Genomic DNA, 27,107 nt, shown 5'->3' with positions numbered 1-27,107 from the left:
AATAAAGCTAGGAACTTTGGATTCAAGGTAGCTGGCAACTCTTATATATCAATTAACACTTAAATAAATGTCCATTGTATTTGCATAATGAGGGAAATTATCACCTCTGCTGTCAAAGTACAAAATTGTTTTCCCTTCAGAAATAAATTAGCTGGCCTGCTTAGCATACATAGGTACAGAATAGTTTATTAACTCTCTGATTTAGGTAATTTTTCATATTAGAGCTGTGAGTGATATTTAAAATTAGAGACATTAATTCCATTGAAATTTTCACTACTTGTACTTCAATATTTTTCTTTATTTCTTGATATATTTGTATTTGGTGTTTTCTTTCATAGAAATAAGCCTTTGAATATTGGTTTTTTTTCTTCTGTGCATTACTTGTTTTATAGGTGCAGTAAATTTTAGTTCAAATTTACTTGTACACTAAATTATAATGAGGATGTTTGGCCAGCTCCATGTAATAACTTTCTTCTGGTTATCAATTTCATGGTAACATTTGATTTCCTTTCTGTGTTTAGCAGGAACGGATGCAGAGGACTGTGAACTGAGTGGTGCAAGTGCTGAAGAAGGAGGTTTGTTTTGAGGAAACAGGAAAGAGGAATAAAAGAGAAGGGAAAAATACGTAATTGTAAGGAAGAAGGAGAGAAAAAAAAACGGGGACTATGGGGAGAAAAAAGATTCAGATTACAAGGATTATGGATGAACGTAACAGACAGGTGAGTTGAAAAAATACATGACTTAAGCATCATATTATATTTATAGGGTAACTTATTATTAAAGGTGATTAAAAAGTTGATCAGTCTCTGTACCTATGCATATACCAACATATACATATACATATACACAATGTATGTTAGACTATCAAAGAAAAATACTTTTGTAAGCAGCCAGAAACCTCACACACAGTGTTTTCAAGTTCAGTAACATGCACAGTTAGGAAGTTATTGCTTGAGGACTTTATTCTATAAAGACTGCTGTGTGCGCTCTACTTGCCTTGAGTTCAGTCTGGAATATACATGGTTAAGCACACCTGTGAGTTGCTACAGGACACAGGCTTCTAGTACTATATTTTCTGAACTGTGTTCAATCTGAGTTATTATAATATGAGCACTTTCATTTAAGTTCAGACATCCCAGTTCTTGAAGGTGAAGATGCTCCTTCACATTTGCAGCATCTTTATTTTTACCTCCTTCATATAAAAAAGATACTACTTCATAAAAAAGTTTCCTCTTTTCCTGTCTGAATTTTAAGAAGAGTTTGAGTAGCCTAACACATTCTAAAACTCACATACAATATTACTAGCATGTTGTAGTCATAAAACCAAGTGACCATCACTATTTAGCTAAGGCTAAATAGATCCAATAGGACAGATTAACTAATTTTTAACTCTGCTTTAAATAAAATTGTTAGGGAGCAATCACATATTATCAACACTATCTCTGCTAGTTGAAATATGATCATTTAGGAATTAGGAAATTTTCTTCCTTGTGGTCACAAATATAAAATTCAGTAACTGATATTTTCAAATAATACTGGTGAAAATTGCTGCTGTTTACATTTTATATAAATGAATGGATGTGGATGTTATGTTGAATCTGGAGATCCACAACTGTGATAATCTCTCCACATAATTATTTAATACTCTATTTAATGTTCTTCCTACCCCTGGCTGCAATTTTGGAATAATCTTCAGTAGCTGATTTTTAATAACTTGATATTGAGTTACTATTAATATAGTAGTACTACTAATTTGATCTATAAATTTCTTCATATCTTTAGGAATTTTTTTAAGAATCTGTTAGTCATGGAGGATTTTATAAAGCCTTAAAAAACTCAGCCTAAGCATATTTATAAAGCCATAAAAAACTCAGCCTAAGCATAACAACAAATAATAGTCCTTAAAAGAATGTTTAAAAATTGTAGTGTTAGTAGTAACTTGTGATCTCTATGGCAGAAAATCATGTGTAACAGCAAAATGTTCCTTATGATAGATGCATTTAGTGTTTTCCCTAAAAGTTGCGTGTTTTGGTAAGACAGGCTAAAAGGCAATAATTCTAACAATGTATAAATGTAATCCTATTTATTTTAATTGTCTTATAGCATGGAGTTAAAATGGGATGTTAAATATTGAATTGAATTTATTATAAATATTAAGTCAGTAGTTGTTTGAAACTTGCCCATGCTATAATGACTTCTTTTTGAAGGGAACCTGAATTATTTTGTAAATGATACCACAGAATTTTGCCATTCACAACATTAGTTCATACAACAGTTTCAATCTCAACTTGCTTGCTCAAATATAGTATTTAGAGAGATTTTAGCCCCACATCTGTTAAAAAAAACACTTTTAAAAAGTTAAATATACTTTTTTAAAAAAGGAGACAGCTAGTCTTGAAATTATTCACTGTAGAGCTTCAAGAATTACAGAATCAGTTTTGGAACTAATAATTTTGAATAAAACTGTAACACTAGAATACTAACAACTGTAATGTTAGTGCAGGAAGTGTTTGTTTCACCAGCATTTCTTAGACTCATAGAATCACAGAATGGTTTGGATTGGAAGAAACCTATTTCCAACTCCACTGCCATAAGCAGAGACACCTTCCAAAAGATCAGGTTGCTCAAAGCCTGACCTCATACACTTCTAAGGAACAGGGCAGCCATAGTTTCTGTTGTTAACCTGTATGTGTGCTTCACCACCCCCACAGTGAAAACTTTTTTCCTAATGTGTAATCTAAACCATCTAGACCTACTCTCTGTCGGCTTGAATACATTCCCCCCGTCTTGTCACTCCATGCCCTTGTGAGAAGTCCCTTTCCCTCTTTCTTGTAGACTCCCTTCAGGTACGGGAAGGCTGTAGTTTAGTTCCAGTCTTCTCTTTTCCTGTCTGAACAATCCCAGTTCGATATTTGCTAATGTGTCTTAGCCACTGTGAGGCTGGAGGTAGATTTACATTATTTTACTTTCCATAATGTAAAATTGTCTTGATTATGCTTCTTATTTCTACTAATATATTAATAATTTTTTAAAAATTTCTACTGACTTTATCTTGCATTTAGTGCTCTGATTTAAAGCTCAATGAACCAAATGAAAAGATTTTCATCATTTCATTGGACTATGGTATTAGGCTTTTTAATTTTAATAATATATATGTGATTAAATACAACTGGATTTTTAATAATAGCTGATTGTTTTAACCATTTATATGAGATGTACTCTCTCACAAACCTCCCCAGTTCTTAAAATATTGCTGCTTTAGCATAGCAATATTAATGTATTGCGGCTTTAGCATCACAGCATCAGTTTGTTTCCTAACTTGCACATTTCCTGTAATCTTAAAATATGAACTTGCTTCTATTCCTATTTTGTCTTCTTATTTGATGGTATAAATGAATTTTTAAAAAAAAATTTAAATGTTGCACCAGACAAAAATGGTTAAAATTTTTGAATTAGTGAAGCTAAGATACCAGCTCAAGCACAATTCCACAAAGCCTATTTTTAGCTTCATTTACAGATGGAGATATTTTCTTTCTCCCTCACCAAAAAGCATTTGCAAGAACAGCATCAAGTGGCTTGGCTAGAAACTGCCTAATTGTTTGTTGCTTACATTCAAACACAGAATGATTTCACAATACAAGGTATGTTATATATGGTATACCTGAATGGTGCATCCTCAGTTGTTCTCAAGCACATAAATTCTCTGCAGTACGGCACATGCTGGTAAAAATACGTGGAACATGTATCAAATGAGGAGCTATAGCAGTAGTTTTATTATTCTGTCTCCTCTCCTAGTGCAAAGGTGAATCTATTTGGAAATTAGAATATTTGTAAAATGGTTCAAGTTGATACAAGGTCCAGGGAGCAAAATTCTTGTCCTTGATTTTCCACTCAATTTTCCAGCCGCTTTTATGTCAGCCATTGAATGATGTACTTTTCCTCTTTGTGCAAAAGCGGTTTTCTTCCACACTGCTATCTGCTATAGTAGAAGACTCCCCTGCTCTTCAAAATGCTTGTATGAGTGGATTGGGAAGGACAAAAATAGAGTTGATCTCCCTTCAAGAGAATTTCTTCTGAGCAAATCTAGTTGTTTGGATTTGTGCACTTTAGTGACTGTACTGGTAATAAAAGTAATTTCAAACTACCCAGAGTCATATTTGTGGCTGCAAATATCACAGACATGCACAATTTTAGGATACAAAACTATTCCAGAAACTATTTTAAGCCTTGACTTTTTGGGATAAATTAAAGGGAAAGTGCTTCAATTAAGTCATCAGAGGCCCAGTCCTTTTACCCTGGCCTGCTTAAGAGTTCTCATATTATTGAATGACTAATGATTGCAGAATTCAGGATTTTAACTGGCAGAAACCATTAATTTAATGATGTTTCTTGTGGACTGCAAGTTGGCTATATTTTTCTAGTCCTCATTGATACTTTATGGTGACAAAGATGGCACGAATGTTTGATGCTATGAATGATCATGGATTTTCTTTGGTTGGAAAGGTTCCAGACTACCTGAAAAATTCCCTTTCACTGTTTCTTGACACCTGGCAAATGGATAATTGCCAGGTCTAGATAAAATATTTATTTCTTTTGTGTGATTTGGTTACTACCATAGCATTAAATGAAAATTGAAACTCTCAAGTGAATCCTGTTATAATTAGTCAATGTGACCAAGTATTTTCTTTTTATTCCAGTGATAATTCATGGATAATATGGTCTTTATAAATTTATATCAGGAATGAATCCCTGGTAATATTGTTCAGGCTCAACAAGGTTGTGGAGTTGTGCTAGCTTTGTCAACGGACCAATCAAATAGACTGTAACTGCTTACACAGTAGTTCCACCATCGGCAGAATCAATAGCATTTCGGCAAATAGCCAAAAATGTTAGCGTTGACATCCGATGCCAGAAGTTCCTGACTGCTACAAGTTCTTTCTGCAGAAATTTCAATTCAGCAGATTGGAGAAGAATTCTGGTAACACTTCTGGGATGGTTAAAAAAAGAAAAAGAGGGAGATCATTTGGGAAAATGTGTGAACCTTATTTTCCTGTTTTCTCAATTGAAAGAAATTATTTATCTACCTTTGCTATGGTCAAGATATGAAGGAAAAATTATATTCCTCTGTCACAGAAAAGTCCTTGTGTTTTTTCTGGGTTTTGTATAAATGTGAAATATTTTGTTAGTTTATAATGATAGCCTTTTGCGGTCTGCTTCAGATGAGGACTATCTGAAATTTTTTGCAGCCATCCAGACAGAGCTGTCCAGGCCTAAAATACATAGGTCTAATGACATAACTGATATTGTCTTACTGTTATACAAGGTCTCACAAAATATTTCATTAAATCTATGGTCTGTAAGCTAAATCCAGAGGTATATTGACCCAGGAGTGGGGGTGTATTGATCCAGTGATTTTCTGGTGTCAGATCTGGAACACAGTCTTGCATTTAATCCCCATTTTTGTCTAATTAATATTAGGAAATATGAAGCCTTACATGGTAATTTCTTGTGTCTTTGATTTTCTTGCTCATTAGTTTTGCATTTTTTCCTGCTTCTGAATAACGACAATTACAACTGAGGTTTTCATATTTAATGATTCTGCTCAGCATTCATTTCTTTCCATTTGCAATGAGCAGCTGGGGTCTTAACTTTTGTTAAATACTATAGTAAGTCTATAATTCAATATTAAGGTGTTTGACATTGAGATAACCTTTTTAAAGCTTCATGTCTGTGTAAATCTGTAGCGTATAACAATAACATACACTTCTGTTTAAATTTTTCATGCCCAGACTTTTTGCCATTCTCTAATTTCAGAATATCTGTAAAGCTATAAACTGAGCATTATTGAGCTATCAGTTCAATAGAGAACAAATCAAATCAGGTATTAAAGGAAAGTTTTGGGGCACGGGAAGAATATCCTGGAAGGAAGTGATCATATGCAGGAAGACATAGATTTGTTCTACTGCCTTTGATACCTAATGCTGCTAGTTTCAAAAATAATTTCAACCTCATGTATCTATTTTTGTCTGTGTTTCAGCTCTATTTAAAAGGAAAGGTTTAGAGACTGTTGTCTGAATCAGAAGTTTCCCTGTTGAAAGAGTGAAGAACCTTGAATATTAATGCAAACATGAGCACAAGATAAAAAACATTTTCTCCACCTATTTACTTATATTTTTATTATTCCTTCATTGAGCATCTTCATTTTTTCCTAGACATAACATTTCACAACCTGTCTCCAGGGAAATTTTTTCACATGAAAACATAACTGCTTGACAAAGCATCTAAGCATAATTTTTTGTTCAATTAACCTTTGTCTTAAAAATCACACATTTTATCTTTTACATATTTTTATTAATTGCTTATATTAAATTGAACACAGATATATACTTGAAATATAGCATTAAAACCAGACAGTGATCCTGGTTTTTCAGAGGTAAAGTCAGGTTTCTGCAAGAAAAGAGTTGCCCTCCAAGTTTTCAAGACTCCTAATTTGTGGTGATCTGTGCAACTCGGGCAACATTTTTCATGTTATTCCAGACTCCCTGAGAAGTAAAATTTTAACAGAGCTACTGAAAGGAACCATGGATTTCTAGAATGCAATATTTTGAGGTTAAATGTACTTGTATTACAAATTGATGTTCTGAGCATAATTTGGAGTGAATCATCCTAAGGTAAATATTTAGGTCAAATTACTTTTAATTTGAAGTGTGAGCAAGAAGCCTAAGTAGAGAGAGTGCAGTACATCTGCCAACATAGCAGAGCGGAAAAATAGTGCAGACACAGGCACAGTCTTGCTGTCTTGCAAGGAATGGTTTAGAAAGCCCTGGGGGAGAAAGAGCTAGAGGTGGGAAGCAGAACTGAAGCCATTGTGGAGAGGAAGAAGTTACACTCTTCCTGTTATGACAGGAAATGCAGACAAATGTGCTTCCTGACCATTTGCTCACCAGGGAATGAAATACTCTTTGACCTTTACCTTATGAACATTTTAGCAGCACAGAACTTATAAACATGTTTTTTACTATAAGCATATGTTTGTATCTGCCATAACTGGTGATACCATACAAAAAAAAAAGTCAGCTTTTGTGTATGTTGTGTCAGCTACTGTGTATTTGAGATTGGTTTTTTGCCTAATATTTGTACATATCTGTAGATTTGTCTATAAAGGACATAATCATATCTCTGTATTCAACAAAAGGAGGTGAAGCATCAAAGATTAGCCTTTATTTTTCTTTCATTCCTGTTTGATCTTAGATCTTAATTTATAAATTAAAATAAGAAGCATATTGATACTGGCTGACCTCCTAATTTTTGAGGTTGCTGTATCATCTTTAATTAAGACATCTTTCAATTTTTTATCCCTCCTTTCTTTGTTTACACAGAAAAAACTTACAAGATTGATGTAAGTACCAGATCAAATACTTAAAGTAGTAGTGATACTATTCAGTCTGCCCAACCCTCATGACTTGGGTTTGGGCAGACTGAATAGTATCACTACTTTAAGTATTTGATCTGGTATTTATGCACAAAGATTCTAAAAATGTGGTGTAACATACAAAGCCTTCTTTTTTTATATGGGTTAATCATGAACATTTTATTTGTTATGGCTATAATTTTAGAGCATCCTCTTAGAATCCCTCTTTATCTGGACTATTCATCAAGTCATAGCATAATATGCTTGGGGCTTTCTGGGACAATAGCCCATTTACCAGCATAAATCAAGGCTGTCTCATCCCTGTAAGTTTTGCTGGAGGGTTGTAAGAATACAGAAGCAGTCTGCTGAAAGTCTTTTATTTAATGTGGTATGCCCAGCTGTTGCATAAAGAAAGGTTTGTCTAGATCAAATTCTGCTCTAGTGCTGTTCACCACTCCCATTAGAGAGTTATTTTAAATATTGTTTCAGCCAGACCTCTTCATATGACAAGCAGTTCTGAAAAAGAATCAGAGGAAAATAAGAGGAAAAATGGAAGAGAGGATATGACCACAGTTTTTGCCTCTCCAGTAGTTATTTGATGTTTCAACAGGATAGGCTTGTGTGCTTGGCAGTGACATTTTAGTGAAGAGCCCCTCTAATTACATATGGCCAACTTGGCCTTATGCTTGAATTTGGATAGACTGCTCACATAGTATCTCCTTTTTATCACATACATCATATCTACTGTGCTTGCTCTAGTCCCTGTGTCAGAAATTTAGACATTCCAGATGAAATAAGGACAAACAACTAACATTTATTTTTGACAACATGGTGCCATTATCAGATACTTCTGTGCATCAGTGATCCCTCTTCTTCACCTGTTTAATGGCTGGAAATATACTTGGGAAGCATTTGTGAAAATTCTGTATCTCTCATTTTCCTATGTCAGCAGCTATATATCTGTATAGAAAGAATAGGAAGAAGTAAGAAGAGCACTGATATTCTGACACTGGCTGGACTGAATCACTTGAAGCATCATGGTACCACTGCTTTGGAAACATAGTGTTAGCACATATATTGTGTTTGCTAGTGACACATATGGAGTGATGTTATGGGTCAGCCTGTCATAGTTTGTGAAATTTGAGAAAAAATTATTCAAAGAATCCAAATTAAAACTAAAACTAAACTAAACTGAACTAAACTAATTCCAAACCATCTCCCATCAAAAGAAAGGCACGATCATCACGTGGCAAAAAACATAGATCATGTATCCTTAAGGTTGTATTCATTAAATGAGAATATTTATGGATGCTTCTGTTTCTTCACTGGTATATTAAAATGTATAAGAATTATAAAATTGTTGTTAGAAATTTACTTAAAGACTATTTCCAGTGGCTAGCATCCCAATTTGCAAACCCACATAGCTAAATTAAAATTTAGGCAGTTGAAAGAATTTGTAATTGCTACCAAGTGTCAGTATCTTCTAATTTATATAGTTTAAGTAAGTTTAATTTAATAATGATTAAACAAGAAAGTCTTCTCTGCACCAAATTGCCCTCTAAATTGGGCCTATCATTGTGTGACATGCACACTCAAATTCAGACTCTGGAGCTTCACTTGCAGATATAGACTAGGCTATTTGAAAGCTGTTCTCAGGGAACTGAAGAGTCAGAGTTGTAGTTGAAAATCACCCTTTTAACAATTCTTTTTTCCCAATACCTTTCTTTTAGCACATTTCACCGTTAGTTAGAACTTCAACCAAAATATATAAAAAGCTCACCTTGATTTATATCAAGGAAATTGAAAGTTTACTTCACTGTAAGTATTTTATAATCAAGTAATGTCTTGATTAGCCCACACCATACAAAGTCATAAGCATTAATGCTTATTCATATACAAAAATGCTTCAGATTTTAGTAACCTATCTTCTTGATGCCACCATTCTTATTAAGAGAATATTTAAAATAAATAAATAAAAATTAAATAAGTAGAATAACTATAGTTTTAAGACAAACATAAAAGACTAGTGGGTTTTGAGTTAATACAAAGGAATAGAATTTAGTTATTTCTGGTAGGATGCAGAAATAATTTTGGTGATCTCCACACCCTGCTCTTTTTGTAATATATATAAAACAATGCATTCACGCATCTCATACAAGTATTTAGAAACTGTATCATTGTCAAAACCCTCATGTTTTATATACACATGCTTAAAAAGGTTTTAAAGACCATTGAATATTTGCCTCCTATCTGTTCCACTTCCATTCCACTTTAATTTTTCATTATTTTCACCCTGTCATTATAAAATATTCTATCCCAAAAGGATCTCCTAAACTACTTATCATTCTCCTAAAAAGAAGTAGGTTTCTTACCTGAAAAATCTGCAAATTAGCAGTGATTTAGATAGTGGGGATAATGAGGCATGTCTTCACTAATATTGTCAGGAAATAACATGGAGTGATTTGATTCTTGATGCTGAAAAAATTAAATGTTACAGAGATATTGAAGAGTATACACTTTTTGGAGGCATCTTTTTTGAAATATGTTGATGAATTTTCTCACTGTGTGTTTTCCTTCAGTGTCAATAGCGTTATGTCAAATGACAAAGTGACATTGTCAGTTGTTACATGACACTACCAAGACTTTGAACATAAATTATAAGACTATGTCAACACATGAATTTTTTGGTGATGCAGCTACAGTTTGTGTTCATGACAATACGACTGTCTTGTTAATTATCAGCACTAAGTCAGTTCAAGTACAATCAGAGATTTTTCAGTGAAGATTCCACACTCCCTTCCAACTAGACAAATGAGAAGTATTAAATATGCTATTTTTACCTCACAACAAAACCTTTTCTTTACTAGAATGTTATTGGCTACCTTAGAGAATATTTATTAGATGGTGTTTAATTTTTTGGTGTGGACAAGAATGGTTCACATAGCAAATCAAACAAATAACGTTAAATAATAAAAACTCTGTTTATTTATATTGCTCACAAAAGTATTTTAGCATATGGCATATTCATATTTGTTATGTAGCCACACAGAAGAATGCATGCAAAAAGCTAATTTTGTTTTTTAAATGGCTTTAAGAGTATTAGTAATTTTTTGTGAAGTCACTGACACGACATTTCACTATAGATTTGAAAAGTTCTATTATAAACTTTTATAAAAGCATAATAAATTTACATCTATGTATATGAATTATGTATGTGCAAAGAACCACTATGAATTACATATTCAAAATTAAAATTCCAAATCGCAAGTAGTGAAACAGTAGTAGACACAATTGCCTTTAATTAATTAATTATAAGTTACAGAGGCTTTATCTGATCAATGTAGAAAATATTAGGAAGATAATATAGGAAGATCAAGAAATTAAAACCATATTCAAATTCATTTTATCTTTAAAGAAAGATAAAATGAAGATCTAGATTATTCATTCATTGGTCTGGTTTGTGGGTTTTTTTTTCACCGTCCATAAAATATAACTCTGACCAATATCACTTTGGTAATAAGTATCATGAATTAAGTATATCCTGTGCAGCACAGGCAGATGGTTTTTCAAAATATTAAGGCATTTTACCTAACAGTGAACACAAACACTGGCTTTAGGGATATTTTTGTACTGGGGTGGACTTGAATGAAAAGCTTGCTAAATGCAAAGATACTCCACCTACAGCACTGTGGTCAAAAAGTTGACTGAAAAGCATGTTAGATGCAGAAAAATATGTTGAATTAGTTGATTTTATTTTCTGTATCACTAATTATTTCTAAAACAAGCTTTTATATATATATACATAACTATATGTGTTTCTATCTTTCAAGCATTTCATTGCATTTTGGTGTAATCAGAGAAACCATTAAAGGAGTATTTTGAAGACAACATCACCATCATCATCATCATCATCATTATTATAATTATTTTTATTATTATTATTTTTATTATTATTATTATTAATTAGAATTTGAGTGAAGTTTTGTTACCTATCTCAATATTAATTCCAAATATCAGAAGCCATGATAAACAAATGCAGAAAGAATTATAAGTTATGCATACTTGAGACTAGTGCTCTAGAAAGTGGCTTTCTTTTAATGCTTGAATAATTGTGTTTAATAACAATCCATCTTTTTTTAACAGTATGTTGACAGAAGTTAAAATTATCGAAATTAAATAAAAGGCATAACATTTGGTGTGCATTTGGGAGAATAAGTATGGACACAAAGCCTCCTCTTTCTGAGAGAATCTAACAAATAGGGATTAGCAATACTTGAAAAGTTACATTTTCCTTGGCCTGATATGTTGGGATTTTAAGGTAGTCTGAGGCTGCACTTAGCATTAACTTGTGACAAGTGTGTCAAGAAGTGTGACAAGTTAAAACACTAGCCATATGAATCTCAGAGAGACAAATCTTCTTGCCACAGCATCAATGTTCAGAGGTGCCACTGTTCATGGGTGTATAAGGGATGGTAGCAACAAATGTAGAATCAGGCAGACCAATAAACTTGGTTGTGTGCCTGTTCTTGACATACCAAGTACCTTGACCATGAGTTAAATTCAATTGATTATAGGCTTAGCAAAACCATTTTTGTCCTAAAAATTCCTGTCAATGAAAGATATGTAACAGAAATTTCACAGATGAAGAAACAGAGGAGAAAAATTCAACCATACAATTAGCTTAAACAGCTTGTAGTAGTTTCGTATTTCAAGTCACATGTCTAACTGGAACTTGTAACCTATTGCAGAAAAGCAGATAAAAAATTGTTTGATGTGCAGGTCTTTCATTGTCAAAACAATCCCTGTGGAAAATTAGGGTTTTGAAGAGAGTAATTATAATTTTCATACTGCCTGGATTTTGCATTATGTAGGGGCATTTGCTGGCCTACTGAGAACTTGCAAACAAATCCCTATTTCTTTCCTATATAATATGACCCTTTGTACTAAAAATGCCAGTTCATATTCCTAAGCATATGGCTTGAAATGAAATAAAATATCATATGTGTGTATTCAGAAAACACTTTGTTTCAAAGGCTGCTGACCAGATACTTTCTTCTTTCATGCTTTATAATTCTCTTTTCTCATGAGTGCCATTTTTCACACTAGATATTTCTTCAAAAATATCATGAGTGTGTTTTATATATACATACATAACTATATATGTACATGAACAATGTATCTCTTTTGGAATATGTGTATGTACATGAGCATGTATATGTACATGAGCAATGTATCTCTTGGAATACTTAAATAATTATGAAATAATTTCTTTGCTTCAAAGCTAGCAGGAGTTGAAATCAAAGCCAATTGGAAAAATCAGAATTGACTGCACTTGTTCAAGGTATTTACAGCTGCTCATCTGAGGTGCATTTTGGAAATATTGATGAGAAAGATGTATGCATCTAAAGGATATCTGAATTTAAAAGTTAAAGTTGCAGTATCAACACTTCATAGCGCCAGTAAATGAAAATAGTCCTTACCTGTATCTCATATTTAGTGCAATGATAATTAGGTATTTCTCCCTTGTGTAATACATGCAACACACACACATACATATTCTATTTTGGAACTCTTTTATGTTCATTGATTTGTTTTCTGAGCATGTTCAATTCAAAGACAAAGCACTCAGACATTATAGCTCCAAAAAACAGGAGAAAGACTACAGAGAGCAACTTGTGGTTTTCTCATGGACGTTTTTTGCTTTTCTTTCCAGGTGACTTTTACAAAGAGGAAATTTGGGTTAATGAAGAAGGCTTATGAGCTTAGTGTTCTATGTGACTGCGAGATTGCTCTAATCATCTTCAACAGCACCAACAAACTGTTCCAGTATGCCAGCACTGATATGGACAAAGTGTTGCTGAAATATACGGAGTATAATGAGCCACATGAGAGCCGAACAAATTCAGATATTGTTGAGGTAAGAGTTTGTGTTTTGCTCTGAGATGGAGGTGCTCCAAGTAGGTTGTGTCTTCAAGTGACATAGCAGCAGGAGAACAGAGCAAGACAGTGGTGTATATGCTTGAGCATTGGAGGTGACAAGACAAAGCTGCAGGAAATCCACATCTTTTGAGAGCATTTTATCCTTCTGAGTATTGCAGAAACTTATGCAAAGGGATTTCTGGCTCCCTGTTTTCCAGGTTTCTGTGCTGCTTTGTCACTTTGTTGCATTAATCCTCTCCATGCCTTGACAACTACCTACCAGCTGAATCTCTTGCTTGTCTCCCAGTCTCTTCCAGGGACAGACTCTCCAGAAGACTTTGCATACTTTGTCTCCACAATCAAAAAGTTATAATATTGTCTGTCCAGGAGGAATTAAGAATACATTGTAAAAGATGTGGAAGAAGATTTAGAGGCATTTGTTGGTGGAATTTGACTGCTTTTCTTAGCTTTTTGATTGTTTACCGAGGGTGTCTAATAAAATACAAAAAAAAAGTTAATTTACAATCTGCACAGTAAAAATATATCAGCTACTCAGAATATTGTTACCATACAGAATATTGTTACCATAATACAATAGTGACAGTATCAATGCAATAGTGTCAGAATGTTAGAAACACTGTTTAATTTTTTTACAATTATAAGGAGCAATTTTTATTTACAATTACTGAGAATTATTAATTTAAATTTAAAATTTTAAAATTTAAGTTTCTAATATTCATAGAAAAGTCAGTGTATGTTGCAATCACATTTGGATTCAAGCTATGCAAAATACATAAAGCCTTCAATGATTTGTTATTATAAAAAAAGCACTCGTATCTTAGACAGATATCTAAAAAATGGGTTATATGGCCTATACAACTTCTGTTTTTAAAGCACATAACTGATCTAATGGTATCAATTAAAAACATAATAGAAGGATGATGACCTGTCTTAAGGGTCAGTGAAAATTCAATCCTGAATATATTGATGTATATGCTTAGTTTACTCCACATCTTTATAAAGTAAGTTTCAGATTTTTGAATGATCTGGATATTGTCTGAAATACAACTTTGATACTTTTGGAATCTTCACCAGGGTTAGTCATGTGTTTGAGACTAGAATGTAAGTTAGTAAGTTATTTATACATAAAATATTTAAGGAAGGATAAAAGGTTCTGCATAATTAAGATTATTAAACTTGTTATAGAGTCACAGTCAGACCACCTTAGATGGGCATAGACTACGCACAGGAATATATATCCCTTCTCTGTCTATCCTTATGTCAGCATCTAGGAAGTTACTGTTTTGCTTCACTCCTTATCTCCCTCACATTCTGCCCCCCATTAGAAGAGGGTGAGGTTCTGACAGCAGAAAAACATTATATGAGTTAAGACTAGGAAGAAAGTGCATAATTTCTTCCTCCTCTCCATAATTTCTTTCCCTCTCTTACTTCAGATCCTTTGTATATACAGGAAGCCTTTCTTGCCCCCCAGATTTGGGAAGTCCAAAAGAATTCAAATTCTATGCCCAGAATTAAATCCTCTCCTCTTTTAGTGGCAAAAGGCCAGGAAATTCTTAGCAGAAGAGTCTCCTGTGATATCTTTTCTTCTTCCTACATGCTTTTGTGTGGAAATAGGTAGAAATACACTTAGGGATTTATTGCTTGCTTTACAGTGAATTAATACTTTTTATCATAAGGACTATGGTTATCCAAGGATCTTGAATGAAAACTTAAAATTTCAAATAATGTTGAAATTTTCAGAAAGATAATGCACTGCATCAGCAAAATCCCTTTCTGCATAAACAGCAGGCCAATTTGGATAGGTTCATCCGCAATTTTGCATGCAGATGTGTAATTTTATGGCTATACCCAAAGTTTAGTGGGCAAGGCAAGTCTTTTCACTTTTCCAAAAGGAACAACATAAAAATGGACAATTGAAATAAATGTTACTTAAATTGAACAATAAACATGAAATGCCAGATGAAGTGAATTCTCTGTCAGCTCTGAGTTTGACTGCTACATTTTTCCATGTTCTGCCTGTAACATAAAATACCAGTAATGATATGGTGTTATATCAGTACTAGTAGAGTTTGAGAATCCCAGGAGTCCTTCTCCAGCATGTAGGTTTTGAACAGGAATTTGATATTGTCATGCCTTAAATGGATAATGAACATCACACTTACAAGTACAGTAGAGGATAGAGCTTTGATATATGGCTTGACTCATAGTGTAGTTTGTGTTTATTTTCAGGTACAGGATATAAATCTGCCACACAATTAAGAATTTTAATTGATCAGTTAAACTGATCAATTACGCATTGCACATATTTTCATGTTAGGGGTCCATCTTCTTTTCCATTTCAGACAGCTAGATTTCACAGGTAAAAGTTTTTAATCTTGTCTTCTAGAGCAATCAACAGCAGCTGAGAAGAAGACAATACTATTAAATCTGAGCATTTTCAACTAAATGTCTATTCAATAACTATATTTCAGCAGAAGACAAGGGCATTGCTGTTCTTATAGATTTCTGCACAGCATTCAAGAGAGAAATCTTTTTTAGGCAGACCAATGAAAATTTGAAATACAACTGTCAACCATGTAAAGGTCTTCAATTTGGTATCCAATTTCTGTTCACATTCAGCATAATATTGACTATTTAGTCACATTTGTGGTAGAACTGTTTTATCAGTCATTAAAATGAGGTGTAACTTCTTTTTACTATCTACATTCAAAGGAAATTAAAAGAGCAGCTCTCTAATATATAGTTAATTACTTTTAACTAAAACCACTGCTATTCAAATACAAAAATTATATAATTTTTCATGCAGATCTAGCTAAAGCTGTTAATTTTATTAAGCAAATGTTTTCAATATAATGACTGAGATTAATTATATTTATCATTTATGAAAAAGTTAGTCTTCAGGCCATAACTTATTACTTAAAGTAACATCTACAGAAGAAAACATGATCATATATCTAACAAACTTCACACCGTTATTTAACAGAAAATTGGTTCCACCCAGCTTAGAGATAGATAATATCAATAAATCTGTCTTGATAAAAAAATGGAATGCTAGTAGTTAGAGAATTGTAAAGGCCAGTTACTTCTGTTGTTTGAAGTTTTCTGGTTTAATGATTTAAAATAGCGCTTATTTTCTTTACAAATGTAGAAGTTTTATTTACATGCAATAAATATAACTGAGATGATATTTCCAGTTGCTTCATCAAAACAAAGTTGATTAACATGCTATTTAATATATCTGAGTTTTTCAGGTCACAAAAATTGTCTACCAGGTGATTGTGTTTCAGTAAAGATCCAGTAAATATGCCTACATCATACAAGGGCAAATAAAGGTCAATATGTACTCATGAAGGAGAAAATATATGCATTTTACACTCACATTTATTCCTTTCAAGCAACAGTGACAATTATTGTGCATGGAGATATGCATTAATTCTGGGAAACAAACAAACGAAGCAAAAAAAGGCAACAAAACAAAATCAACTAAACAAAAAAGGTACATTCTGAAACTTCTATTTAGCATTAACTGGATTCTTAAATTTGAAGCCAATATGTCCTCACCCACCAAATTGTTTATACTACAGTAATGAATTCAATTTTCCTTCACTTAAAAAGTGAGATTATTTGCTGGATTTAGTAATTATTTTGAGGAATAGTAGAAAGTCTGGTGAGTTCATTCAATACAGAGGAGAAATAAAACATTTCATCTTTATGCCAACCTCCTAGTGTGTATGTCAATTCCAACAATAATATATCCAGCATAATCGTGTATGACTATGCAATAACTTACTTTTGGCAATAAGGAAATAGGAAAGAAAAAAACAACAGCATTTTACAACAGTCAAGTGCATGCATTATGTATTCTTTGGATTTATTAGAAATTAGGCCAGATCCTTTCCTTGTTTCTATAAAACAGAAGTAGGTGTATTTATTTTATTTACTTATTTCAGTGATATCCCACTGCCACACTGCTGTGATTAACAAGAATCCAGTTCTGTAACACTGTAAGCTCAGTACTTAGGAGCTCAGGAAAGACCTCAGCCTTAGATGGAAGGGGAGAGATTTCAGAGTAGGAATATGGGGAAATGTTTTGCTGCAAATATAATTAAAAGTCTAACTATGCTATAGAAATCTGTTGTGATTCTTTGTCTAAGCCATCAAGCCATTGCTGATTTAAGGTGGAACTTCTTGCCTATTTTCTATCTCATTGTCCCCTTTTCCTTCTAATTCTTTCATGCCAAAGCATCAGCTACTGTTTTAGCTTTAGAAGACTTCTAGTGAGTTTTCATTGACTCTTGATTTTGCGTCAGTTTCTAGTATACTAAGTTCAATACGCTGAGCCTTGCTCTGTGTGCACATAAAACATTCCTCCACAAATTATTCACTACTTTATCTTTTAGCTCTTTTTAAACCCCCAATTCATTAATTTATTTGACCCTGCTGCTTTTATTGTCTCTCTTTCTCCACCTGACTTCTCTTCATCTGCTGATTTAGTGGTCACTACCTTTAGTTCAAGTTCCTTTGCTGAGTCAGCTCTTTGAAATTCACCCCTATCTTCTATTTTCAGGCACACATGCATCCATCTCCTCAGTTCCCCCTTACCATACCACTGATCAGTAGCAGAGGAAAAAGCAAACCACAGACTTTATTAATCTTTGATTTTGCTGACTGAGGTTCTATGTCATGAATGCTAATCATCCACCAAATATCTTCATTTTGCAAATTAAATGGAGATAAAACCTCCATTACCTTACAAAAAATTCTTCTGCCAGCTCAGTGTTTTCTGAAATATCTCTTATTACCTATTTTTTGATCTTTCTATTTCTGGTACATGTCTTCAACTTCTCCTTTATTTCTCTCTCTCTTTCTCTCTCTCTCTCTCTCTCTCTTTCTCTCTCTCTCTCTCTCTAATTTTCTTTTAATCAAGTGTTAGAAGGATTTCATGGTACTCAACATGGATTTTTACATATAGGAAGGTATCAGCTCCTGCAATATACTGGCATGTCTTTCTGCTTCAATAAAACCTTATCTGGCTTTTCATCTATACATTGTCTTACTCTGTTAGGGACTGATTTTCCTTTATACTTGGTGGTCCTCCATCCTCTTTTGCCTCCTCTTTCTCATGGAAATTAAGTAAGTTTGCAAAACTTGGATTGGGTGAACTCTTGCTTTTAGTGATAGTGAAAACTTCATCAAGAATTAATCTGAAGTATTCTAAGGAGTAAATTATTTTAGGGATATTGTGATGGGGTTGCAGATTTCCCAGGGAAAAACAAAACAAAGGAAACAAAGATAAGTAGTTCTAATTTGCAATAATATGTCACATTTTTAATTTATACATTATAGATTCTTTTTCATGGATTATGAGCATCTAGAATTGTCCTTTTAACTTGTTTTGCACAGATGTTCATTCTCTAGCAACTACTGGTGAATTGACCTTCCACAGAGTATTTTCCCCTTTCCAGTGGACTTCTATGTTTGGTGAGGGAGAGCATAGCAGAAGAAATGTGTGCCATTTGCAGTTGCATTTTCCCCTAAGAGGAAGAAGTGAGGTTCTGAACATGTGAAATTCTCCCTGCAGATTGCTCATCCTTTGTGTTTTACAACAGAGATCTTCAAAGACCTTAACATTAAAATAGCAAGGAACATAGTAATACCAAGACCTACAGGGCGGTGGAATTCAGAATTTTTTTATTGTGTGCTTTTTTGCTGGTTATAAAAACCATTGTTACTCTGGGAAAAAAAAAGTGTCTAGTGAAAACATCCAATTATTGATGGCAATTCAGTCTTTCACAGATTTGTAGAAAAGCTACTTTGAACTGAAAATCCAGTTGTTTTTAGTATGGCCAGCCACAACATGTTAATTTGCTACTTTTAAATATCTCCTTGAGGGACATAAGTTAAAACTTAGTACAGCTTCAGTTCAGAAGGCTGGAGTTGGTGAGAATGGCAGTCGGGTGGGCATGGACAGTATTGGTGCCAGAGAGGAATGCCACAGTCCTGTTTTGCCTATGGTCTTACTGCATCATATCTCATCAGTCCTTACAGATGTGCTTGGATTCTATGGCACATTAAGTTTAGTCACTTGATGTGAAAGTTCGGAATGAGATAAAGAGAAAAGAAATTTTCTTCTGTCAATTATTTCTAAAGGTCACAGAGCTAATGACTAGCTAGGAGGTTAATTATATTGTAAAAGCCTCTTCATATCAATTAAGACTCTTATCTGTATAATCATAGTAAATAAACACATACAACTCTCTAAATGTTCTCTTTTTAGGAAAAGTAAGGCAACTGTTGTAGCTTGTTTAATGTAATAAGTGTATTTTCTTCTCTTGTCATCTTAACACAATATTGCATATAAACAAGCTGTGAAATTGACATCAAGTCAGCTCTTGAACTGCTGAAATCGGGGGATTTCTTTCAGCTACTGTGGGCTGAAGACCTGGGACAGTATAGAAAGTAAGCCTGTATGTAAGAAAGGTTATTCAGGCTGATCTAAAGACATTGCAGTGTATTGGATACTGCCCTGGACTAGGACTCATGAGACTTCGGTTTTATTAATAGCTTTGTCAAATATTGTTTTGTGACCTTGGATAAGTCACGTTTCCTCTTAATGCTTTGGTTTTACTATCTTTTAAATGGGGATAGCATTATTGATTTACTTTATAAATTGGTTGAAGACCTGTTGCTAAAAAAACAGCTGGTGGTACCAGTCTCACAGGACAGACATTTGAAAAGAGTCAACTGGCCAAAAATTTCCTTTGGATGACTATTTGGGCTTTTTAAATGCCTTTGTCTTTTTTCATTTTTAGAAAATACAAACCCAACATTATTGCCAATATCATGTATGACAGAACCAAAGGACTGAATGCAATATCTTCAGCATTTTTCCTTTTGTCTTTGTTTGCCAATTAATTTGAAATTGAACACGATTTGACAAATGTGTTTGTAAATTAATGTCCTCATGTGAGTTTTTTCTGTGTTTTTTCTAAGCGTGACTGGTTAAAAAAATCTCAGGTAAAAATATCTTGCTTTCAAAAGTTTTACAAGTCTGTGCATTTTATCAATCTTGATTTCATTTTTTAAAGTAATTGCTTTAGAAATACATCTTTTCTAAACAAAAGCTGACATTCTTATCTAATTTTATTAATCCATGAATTTGGGATTCATTTAAATAGTAGCACAGAAAAACTTCAAAGCTGGAAAACTGTGTGTGACAATTCTATTCCATCCAAAGTAGTCCCTCAATGGAACTGCTGTTCCAGTCAGCAAAAGTGTCCAAAGTAGTCCTTCTACTGTGCTCATTAAGTAGCATTTTATTCCCTTCCTCCCACTTATCCTCCTGAGATTTTTGACTCTTCATATCCCAGGCTATTTTCAAGCTCTCCTTGATAATTCTGCATCTCCTTGTTACTCTGCATTTAATAAGTCAGAGACTTTAGTTGCTATGCAATGTAGAAAAAGAAAAGTAGAGGATTTTTTATATTTCAAATTAATTCGGTACATAAAAAAATGCAACAACGGGAAAGTTGCACAATTAATTTTCTCATTTTACTTTGTCTCAAAAAAACCAGAAAACTTTTCATTATAATTTATTTCGGCAAGGATTTGGTTAACATGAAACATAGCTTGTGAGCCTAATGTATCTCAAATGAAAGAAAGGCACTCACCTAAGAGCTACTTTTCCATATGTGGAACAAGAGAGAAGGAGCAGAAAAAAATGAAATGGATCCAAGTTTAATAATTCTGAAGCACATGATACGTGAGAAGCTTCTTTTGAATGTATTTAGGAGGCGATCTGGATGTCCTGTTTTAACCTTCTTGAGGATCATGTAATTTTATTTTTTATTGTTTTGTAATAGTTTTAAAAGCATTTTAATAACTTAGTGAATTTATTTGATGAATTGTTGCAAAATTCTGAAATTATGAAAGTGAAAAATATGTGCAGAATATAACGTTTCCCATTTTTCATTCTTCCTTTTTTGTGCCAAACTGGAATTCTAAAGCTGTATTTCTTAGAGCAAGGTCTACTTCACAGAGCATCCTTTCTTTCTTCAAAATGTTATATATCTGGCTAAGGAACTGGAAGTATCTTACATGTCTGTGTAACATTCTCAGACCTTAAGAGCTCCAAAGTTTTATCCCAATCTAGTCACTGGGAAACATTCTTTGCTTTTGTAATCACTGTTTCACATAGTTGTTGTTGTATTTTGGTCTGTTTGCCAGAGGTTAGGTTTATTTTTAAATCCCTGTACTCTGAATTTTCTTTATTTTTCCAAGATTGGAAGCAGCTGCAATGCCCGAAGTTACAGGTTGAAGAGCTTGCTTCACAATCTGTGATGTGAAACCTCATTCCCTCCTCCTTGTGTTTTTCTTTTTTTTTTTTTTTTTCCTAACAATGTGTCTTAACTGCTATTTGTCTAAAAATAGAACTGTCTCACTAAAAATAACTTGCCAGTCAGTCTTGCCAAGGAAAATGGAGAAGAATAGGCGTGGAATAGAAGGGTGAGTAATCCAGCTCTATTCACTCGCTGATCCCTTTGAGAATGCAGGCGATGATAAAGTGCCCTCAAAAAACCACAGGCCTGACTTGCTCCCTTCAGACTCCTAGGTGCCAATAAATATTTTAGCCCAAGGATACACTTTATTTTCCTCATGGATCATAAACATTTTCTAAAATACAAGGCTGTATTTCACAGAAATGAACTTACTGTCAAAAACAGCTGACTTTCCTAAGGTCCAATTTTTTTACATTTCACATGTTTTTTAATTTATTTTAAGACAAGCAATGACTGAAGTGTTCTGTCAAGAATTACCATGAAATGTCACATATCTAGCTTGAATGAACGAAACAAATAGTTGCTTTTCAGTGATTTCATGTGCCCTCAAAATGCAATATGCCCTTTCTTTCTTATCAGTAAGAAAGAAAAATTTATTACTCTGATTCAGAGCAGTAAAAATGAATTGGTAGACATTATTTATTTCACTGAAAAATTAAATCTTAGTTGCAGAGCATTTCTGCAGATAGATACATTTTTTAATCTGTAAGTGTTCTGAAACTCAAGTTTCACCAAAAGACTGTGGAAGATTGAAATAGAAAAGGGCAGGATCTAATTTACTCAAAAATAAACCTGATGAGAAGCCTGCAAAGCAGAAAATTTTCACTTGAAAAGCTGTCAAATTAGAGAAAGTCAATCTTCTTCTGTATTGCAGTTTTTCATATCCATTGCAGTATTGCAGTGTGATATATTAGTAGTACTGTGGAGCAGAAGAAACACCAGGAGGGGCTGAGCATGTTATTTAAAACAGGAATGTGTGTTGTTGTTCTGTACAGAATCTTTTGCATTTTGTTTTTGGTTGTTTTTTTTTAACCTGAGTAACCTGGTCAAACACAGCAACAGGGTGTGGAAATGTCAGTGCAGTTCACAGGGTTATTTGAGCCTGAGTATTGTTTTGTTCAGTTCCTGTAGTGCTGCTTGTGATAAGATTCTGGAGACAAAGGACGATAATTGATGGAAAGGGACTTAAATCACTCAAAAAAGAATCAAGGTCCTTGTATTTGGGTACATCAACTCTACTGGTCTCCCTCCCCTTGTAGAGCATTTTATCTTCTTGCATGTTGGCCCCCTCTGCTCTTTGTAATGGAGGCAGGCCACAAGTGATTCCTTTATGCAGCACACACGACGTTATTGTGTCTGCATGGTGTATTAGTAACTACCAAGGCTGAATTCTACTATTGTATCTTCACTTCAAGCACAGAAAAATAGGACACAGTACCCTGCATTACCATTTTCAACCTAGATAGTGAGCTACTTATAGCTGTGTTCCAGACACAAAAGCTTTTGTGACCAGCCCATTTTTAATTTGCATCATTAAAATATCCCTGTTTTGTAAGACAGATACAAAATGTGGTTGTTTACCCAGATTTGTATGCAGCAGTGATAATAAAAAATGTAAAAATACTACATATTCTCTTATCTCACATCTTTAGTACAAATTACTGACCTTGTCCTCTTTTCCACCCAAGACTTTTTGTTGCATTGGATTCCCATAAGCTCTTGACTGTTCTTTGTTAAATCAGTATTGAAGATTATGCAACATTGAGTTTCTAGCAAAATCAGTTACATGATGCACGATTCTTACATGCTTACACATTCACATGGGTTTTCTGATATGGAAATGTTTCCCGATGTGGAGTCTAAGCTACCCTCCATCAGGTTAAAAGAGCCTTATGGTAGCAAAAGTCAAAAAATTCTCCTATGCCAAGCCCACTATTCGGGTTTTATTAGGTCCCTGATTAAAGCCTAGAGATGTCAATATGAGTGTTCTGACAAAATTCACATCTGCCTTGTTACTGTTTCTAACACAGACAAAACTTTCTACGGGTTCTGCCTCTTTTTGTAGTAAGCGATACTAGAATAGGTCTTATTTTTTAAAATAAATAAGACTTATTTATGGAAGATTTATGGAAGTCGCCTTTCAGACACTGAAACTTCTCACAGAAAGAAAATTGAATGCTCCTGCAAATCTCTGCAGAATCAGGGCTCTTTTTCTGAGGCAGTCCCAGTGTCAGTAAGGGTGACAGAGCTGGACTGCCAGTAGTTCATACTATGAGTAGCGCTTATAGCTATACTCAGAAGTAAAACTCCCTGCCACAGAGTCATGAATTCCCTGAGAAACAACAGCACTCTGCAAGAGGGATTTCATCACCAAAGAGGATAGGGATGAAAAGCCAGTTTAATCCTGGCTTTTTGCCTACTTTACTCTCCTGCTAGGGAGCCAATATCTTAAATTTTCTGCTCAGGCTGGAGCACCTTACCCATGTGATTTGCATGAAGCAAAATACCTGCACACCTCTCCTTCCCTAGACTGCACACAGATAGCACTGTCTTTATGAAATTGCTTTCCACAGTTTTCATAGCTCTGGTGAAAGTTCTGTTAAACTTCAAAATATACTGACTTTTCTTCCTTGTTATAGTAAGAAACTATAAATTATTTATCTGTGTAGTATAACATTTGTGTCCATCCTTGTACTTGATATTGATTAGACGCTGTTTGCTCTGAATTCAGAGAGGCCTCTATGTGTATTTTATATAAGACAAATAAAATTATTTTTAATTACCAAATTTGAAGGGTTATAAAACCTCCAATAGACATGTGCTCTGTTGTTCTACATTTTTTATAATCACAAGTCTATAGTCAGCTCTGAATCAATGTCCATAATCCAGAGCTGTTAAATGTTGTTAAATCTGAAATAGGCATTTTTCATTCCATTAGAAAAGTTCCATTAAAACATTCAGTCAACATTTTCTTTATACAGCAACCTCTAAATCCAAAACTTTAGGTGGTTCTGTTTTCCTTTCTTAGTTTTGCCATGGATATTTCTATATATGGTTGCCATTAATGAGGAAGTAAAAGCTATTAAAAGAAGTTGCATGATGTATGTTCTAAACAGTTAATTATTTGTGTGATAGACAGAAACATAAAAAGTAAAAATCTGTGATACATTGGATATGCTTGGATTAAAAAAGTCTCAAACTCATTTATTTATATCATCCTGTGTGATCTGTAGACAATTGTAGTGTAGAATTATGTAAATTATCATGTGCTTTACTTTGGGTTGTTCAAGTAAGACTTTTTTCTAATCAAGTGTTATTGCACACACGCTCTTCAAAGAAAACAAATTATAGAAGTGTCAACAAAAGTAGTTTAAACAATACAGCTGCTAGAGATTGGTTCAAAAGAGATCAAGATCTTGGCAAAGAAGCAGTACCAAGTGGAATGTCTCATTTAAATATTTAGCTTCCTACAATATGGCTGCAACATGAAAAGCGAAAAAACATAAGAATTTTCCTTTCATTTTATAATCCAAAGATTATTACATGCTTCTAACGTGTTTAAACATATATCAGTAAAATGAAAACTTTATGGATTTCTTCCATCAGGTACCAGTGCCTTGGCATCTGAGCTACTTTGCTAAACTGTCAGAAAAGAAGCTTGCTACCCTAGATGTAAATTTCACGTGTATTGTTTAACTCGCAAATAAAAGCTCATAATTATGTTCAGTACTTTCCATCTTATATCTAAAAATGTTTTGCAGAAGTATCTAAATTTGCCTTACAATATGGCAATGGTCATTTGTCCAAAAACCTCATCTGGAGGCACATGAATATTGTGGACAATCTGTTATTTGACCTTGAACATTGCTAAGGACCTGTGCTTAATAAGTATTGACCCAATGGGTCAAAGTTGACAGTCTTCCCCAGTCCCAGTTTAAGATCCAAAATAATTTCAACAAGTTTTCCTCAAACAAAAATGCTATTACAAGTCAAAGAACTCTGTCTGCTTTCAAGTTCTGTTTCTCTGGCTGAACAAATTGTGCATTTTTTAATGCACAAATGCAAAATATTACAGTGAATTATGTATATGTTTAACTATCTAGAACTGTCTAGAGCATAGGAAGCCGAGTAAATCTATTCCTTCTAGCAATAGTTTTGATCTTATTCAGATCAAGGAAGAAATAGAACCTATGTTTCCAGTTAACGTGTTTCTAACCACTAGCTGTTACATATAAAAAATCAGGAAGAGAAAAGTTTTCTTAAGAGTGACTTCTTCAAGTATTTGAAAAGTTGCCTGTAGGAGGGGACAGTGTGCTTAAGTCAATAAGTGAATATCCAGGAATGTGGGTGAAGGGATCTCTGTAACCCTGGATAAACATCTGATGCTTCTGATGAAATACAGGATTTTTGAAAACCCATTTGCTTGCTCTGGGTCATTCACAATTCTGTCGCATACTGCTAGGTTTGGATCCTGTTCTGTAGCACCAAACTCTTCCCTTGCCTGAGATCCTAACACACTGTGAATTCCCAATGACGATCAGATGCTTAAATAGAAAGTACTGCCCAACTGAGTTTTTATGTCCCTGGATATATTCCATAGCCCTTTCCTGTCACAAGGCCCTTCTTTCCAACAAGGCAATTGCAGCAGGGTGTGGACTGCTCTTTGTGGTTTTAGTATAAGCTCGCAGCAAGAAAGAACATCGCTCATTGACAATTTTCCTACCCTGACACTTTAAAAATTGCTTCTGTTCCAAGGGGGCTTAGAAAGAAAGACTGTCATTTCACCGTCCTGGAGACATTTTAATTTATAGGTTTCAAGCTGGGGGCAGGAAGAGAAGGGGGTTCTTATTAATTGGCTACACTAGAGGAACCCTTGAACAGTTAGGACCCCTTTAGATAACTACATATATGTAAAGCGACAATTGTGAAATTACCTTTTTCAATAATGTGCATTTTATCTTGTAGAACTAAACCCACCTGATAGTGATACTCCTGAGAGATTCACAGCTATATCCTGAATGAGGGAGATGTTTCTGGGCTTGGACTTGAGATGACATATTGGATCCCAAGGGTTATAGAAAATTCTCTTGTTTGTTCCACAGATTAACATTTTCATTCCTTTTCCATTAATGAATATGAGAAATTCACCTACTCCTCTACAGTCTTTTTCCTGCAAGAAATGTTCTTAATTCCACTTCCTCCTTCATGAAGGGTAGTGGCATAAAATGCCTGACTAAACTGAAAAGTTCTAAAGTCTGCCTCCAACTGATCTCTATGACCAAATGAGTGGCAGAAATAAAAGAAGTACTCATCAATTCCTGCTACTGCTGTTTTATTTGGGGTCTTGTGATCTACCATACCCAGGGAGAATGACAATGATGCTGACTTTGGGATCAATGTAAGTAAGCATTCCTGCA

The 27,107-nt window shown here is 34.0% G+C and overlaps 1 protein-coding gene across 11 annotated transcripts in view; it reads left to right on the top strand.

Moving 5' to 3' along the window:
- MEF2C (myocyte enhancer factor 2C) overlaps positions 1-27,107 on the top strand; it is a 117,030-nt gene that overhangs the window by 43,854 nt on the left and 46,069 nt on the right. For 10 of the 11 annotated variants that reach the window (XM_064735445.1, XM_064735437.1, XM_064735444.1 and 7 more), the window contains 2 exons: positions 522-719; positions 13,125-13,328. In XM_064735445.1, the coding sequence (XP_064591515.1) occupies positions 666-719; positions 13,125-13,328 (258 nt within the window). In that variant the 5' untranslated portion in view covers positions 522-665. The remainder of the gene's footprint in view (positions 1-521; positions 720-13,124; positions 13,329-27,107) is intronic. The other variant, XM_064735436.1, reaches the window with a different exon arrangement.

This window comes from Zonotrichia leucophrys, chromosome Z (genome assembly GCF_028769735.1).
Source record: "Zonotrichia leucophrys gambelii isolate GWCS_2022_RI chromosome Z, RI_Zleu_2.0, whole genome shotgun sequence".
Taxonomy (NCBI): domain Eukaryota; kingdom Metazoa; phylum Chordata; class Aves; order Passeriformes; family Passerellidae; genus Zonotrichia; species Zonotrichia leucophrys.
This window is presented reverse-complemented; position numbering and strand designations above follow the sequence as displayed.